Source organism: Carlito syrichta, unplaced genomic scaffold (genome assembly GCF_000164805.1).
Source record: "Carlito syrichta isolate Samal-C Ts95f unplaced genomic scaffold, Tarsius_syrichta-2.0.1 Scaffold305319, whole genome shotgun sequence".
Taxonomy (NCBI): domain Eukaryota; kingdom Metazoa; phylum Chordata; class Mammalia; order Primates; family Tarsiidae; genus Carlito; species Carlito syrichta.
Window position 1 is genome coordinate 372,801 of NW_007249415.1, and position 4,257 is coordinate 377,057.

General features: G+C 52.8%; 1 protein-coding gene across 1 annotated transcript in view; it reads right to left on the bottom strand.

Annotated features, from left to right (window-relative positions):
• Positions 1-4,257, bottom strand: part of ITGB2 (integrin subunit beta 2) — a 33,421-nt gene that overhangs the window by 17,827 nt on the left and 11,337 nt on the right. The window contains exon 4 of the mRNA XM_008061565.2: positions 3,366-3,546. Coding sequence (XP_008059756.1) covers positions 3,366-3,546 — 181 coding nt within the window. The remainder of the gene's footprint in view (positions 1-3,365; positions 3,547-4,257) is intronic.

Sequence of the window (4,257 nt, forward strand, 5' to 3'; positions counted from 1 at the left end):
GACTCTAGTTCCATTCAGGTTGCTGCAAAATTCATGATTTTGTTCTTTTTTTATGGCTGCGTAGTATTCCATCGTGTGTATGTACCACATTTAAAAAATCCAGTTCTCTTTTGATGGACAGCATGGTTGGTCCCAGGTTCTTGCTATTGTGAACAATAATGCCATATTTTTGTATCGTTTCTGTTTAGATATGTTCAAATTCACAAATAGTCATCATTTTGCTACAGTTACCTACAGTGTTCAGTATAGTCACATGCTGCCCAGGTGTGTAGCCTAGGAGTACCAGGTTACACCATCCAGGTTTGTCTGAATGCACTCTATGATGTTTGCACAAGGACTCAGTCACCTAATGATACATTTCTCAGAACACATCCCTGTCACTAAGTGACACATGACAGTATGACAATGTTCATCTGTTGTGAACTGAATATGTTGAAATCCTCACCCCAAGCTGATGGTTGGAGGAGATGGAGTCTTTGGGAGGTGATGAGGCTGTGGGGTGGAGCCTCATGAATGGGATAAATGTCCTTGAAAAAGGGACCTCAGAGAACTGTCTCATTCATGTCTGCCATGTAGGGCACAGCAAGAAGGTGGCTGAAGAAGGTTGTCCCAGAACCCGGCCCTGCCAGTGCCCTGAGCTCACGTTTCAGATTCCAGAACTGGGAGAAATCAGTGTCTGTGGTTTAAGACAGTTTCTGTTATCTTCTTCTAGCTGTCCAAGTAAGACATGTGTGACATCTGGGACATGTGTGTACCTAGTGTGCTTGTGGTTTATCTGGACTGCCACCTAACTGGGGCCCCATGCCCATGGTCCTCAAGAGCCTCTTATCAGTAGCCACATGGACCCAGTACCACACAAACCTGTCACATCCCAGGAAGGCCTCCCCAGTTATCCCAAGGATGCCCCTTTCTCAATCTCACCCTTTAGCTCCTGCTCTATGTCATCTTAGTCATACCTGCAGTTATGCAATCACTGTGTCCCAAGCTCCCAAGATCATGCCTAGCACAACTGGTTCTCCACAAACATGCCACATGAGCAAATGAGAAAGGGTGGGTGACTAGATCCAACACCTCTGCCCCCAACCTCCAGTCCTCAGCCTCCGCTGGGTGACCGGGTCAAGTGTAGATGCCGCTGCCCTATCCTACCTGTTGCTGTGCCCTGGGAGAAAGTATTTGTGCGCACACACACACACACACACACACACACACACACACACACACACACATGTATTCACATGTACTCATACAAAATACATCCCATGCACACACAGTCACTCATAGCATACACACACCCACATAAGCACACACACATACTCATACACACAAATATAATTCATGCACACACACACAGGTACACATAGCATACACACACACATATGCATTCACACAAAAATACACCATCCACACACACAATTACACATAGCATACAACTATTCATACCCACAGATGCATGCACACACCACAAACATCACATACAAATATGCATACACACATCACACATACCAAACACCACACACACACCATACACATATATGCATACCAACCAACACCAGACATATATAAAACACACATCACATACACATGCTCATACATGCAAATTCATCACGCACACACACATACATTCACACAGGCACTGCACACACACACACATTCTCACACTGATTTCAGCACACATGCACGCGTATGTACACACACATACACATACACACACACATAACCAGGCCTCACAACTGGCGTCCTGGTTCTGCCCTGCTGTGCCTTGCAGCCCTCCGAGGCTCCATTTGGCCTCTGGGCCAAGGCTCAGCAACCGTTTTCTGTAGAGGACCAGACAGTATTCTTGGCTCTGTGGCCATGTGGCATCTGCTTAGACTATGGAGAGAGCAGCCACCGTGTGCCCATGACCAATGTGGCTGTGCTGCAGCCACACATTACAAATACAGGCTTTTGATGGCTGACCAAGGGGGTCTTGTTCTTTCCCTTACAGAGTACGAGGCTCAGTCAAGGGCCAGGGGGCTGGGCGGGCAGGGCCAGAACTCCATGTGAGGTCATCCCCCCTCCCAGATCCTATGTTCCTGTTCCAGGAGCCTGTGGCCCTAGTGTGCTGCAGAACCTCCCTGTGCTCGCCTGTGCCCACCTGTGCTCACCTGTGTCCTCCCACAGGCCAGCAGCATTTGCACCTGCATGTGGTGCTACATGTGGGACCGTGGTCAGCCATTGCCACCCTCCTGCATAAGGTCAGCCCCTGTTTCAAGCCAGCTGCCCTCCCCTCTTCAGGACAATCCTTTCTGATGTCTCCACCACCACCACCAAGCTGCATAAGCTTGGGCCACGGGCAACACCTTTGCCAACCTTAGTTTCCCTACTGTGAAATGGGGCATGGGGACAATACATCAGAGCTGCCCTCTATGGGTCAGCTGGGTCAGGACACGAATTTGAGATCAGAGATGGAGGTCTGATGGGCTTCTGTCAGCTCACAGGGCAGCAAGGGACAGGCATGACTCCTCCACCAGGGCAGGGCTCTGTCCCCTGCTGCCCCCAGGGGCACCTGGCCCTGCCCACAGCTCCCCTAGGGCTTCACCCGTGGGCCCACCCCATCACCTCCTCTCACCCACCTCTCTGCTGCCTGCTACTGTCATCACTTGGGCCATGTGCCCACCCCAAGGCTAACTCTTGAGCCTGCTGACCTGGGCTTTCCCAAGGGCAGGCTCCTAAGCTCTAGCCTGTCAGACACCAGCTGGTTCCTCTGAAGCTGCTCCCTCCCCTGGGAGCTGCCTGCAGCCTTCTCCCACGTGTGCAGGAGTGGCTGTCTGTTCTCTCACTGGCCTTGCTATGACCTGGGAGGCCCCAGGACAGTGGCTTCAGCTCTGTCCACTGCTCTACCACGCCCCCCCTCTCCCTGAGGGCATTTCTGACTGGAGTGGGGGGGTGGTGAGGCTGTGTTCTGAACAGGATTCTTTGGGCAAAGTTGGTTTAATCAGTTACTCAGATCTCTTGGCTATAGGAATTATCAGAGCCTTTACTCTGATAAGAGTACCACAGCCTTCTGAGGAGGGGTAGAACAGTGTTTTCCAAATACTTGGTTTTCCTTTTTTAAAAATACACAGAACATAGGGCTAAAAGAGAGCCCAGAGACCTGGCCGCAGACAGTGGCATTGGAGGAAATCTGGAGGGGCTGTGGTGGAGCTCAGACTGGTCGTGAGGTTCCCAACAGTCCTTGGGCCTCCCCAGGCTACCTTGCAGTCCAGCCTGGGCACATGCCCCATTGGATCAGCCCTGACACCCCACAGCAGGGCCCAACTCCTCACCAGAGCTCGGAGTAACCTTCAGGTGGGGCACCTGGTCGCCCTGGCAAAGGCCATGCCTACCTGGTCGCAGGTAAAGCGTCACTTTTTGTGGGGACAACTGCTTGCGGCCTCCCTCCTGGTCTTCCTGGGCCTCGGCAAGGCTCCTTGGGTCCATAATGTCGTCGGCTGCACAGCCCCGCATGAGCAGCTGCTGCCGGGTATCGCAGCGAATGGAGTCAGGGTCCCCCGGACCGGTGAAGTTCTGGGGGAGGGGAGCCAGTTGTCAGTTAGAGACTGAGGGCCTTTGGGACAGAAGTCCCAGTGGGAGTGGGGAAGGAGCTGGACAGACTGCCAGGGAAGACCCTTGGCCCCCGGAAACCCCCTTGCTGGAGGCTCTCAGACCACATGCAGAGCCCCAGGCAGCAGGGCATCCCCCCACACCTCCAGCATCAAAAAGAACTCAGGATCCTGGTCTGCAGCCCAAACTCTGACCCAAGAAGGGCAGTCTCCATGGCTCAGATCCAGAGCCTTCACATCACCTGGCCACTGGCACAGGGAAGTCATGCCCTTCTTCTGCAGAACCTTTGTCCCAGGGAGCTCTCTGTCCAGGGAGAATGTGTGTGTCCTCTCTCAGCCAGCATGGCAGGTCAGAAGCACCTTGGGAACCTTGGAACATAGACCAGGGCTCTGGGCCACACTCCTTGTTGTTCAGAGGGGAGTGTGGTGATCCTGAGTTCAGGGCACTTTCCTCTTGACCACTTTATCCCCCTAGAGACCTTCTGGATTCTGACATGGGCCATATTTGGTGGGTCCTGACACTGGCCAGTGCCTGCCACACCCACGAAAGCCGTGCTAACAAGAGAAGGTGCTAGAGAGTACATGAGTATATTTGCTCACTTTCTCAGGGGGAAGCTCTGGAAGGACTACCCAGAATGCAGGCATTCTGAACCAGAATGCTGGTTCCCATGGGGGG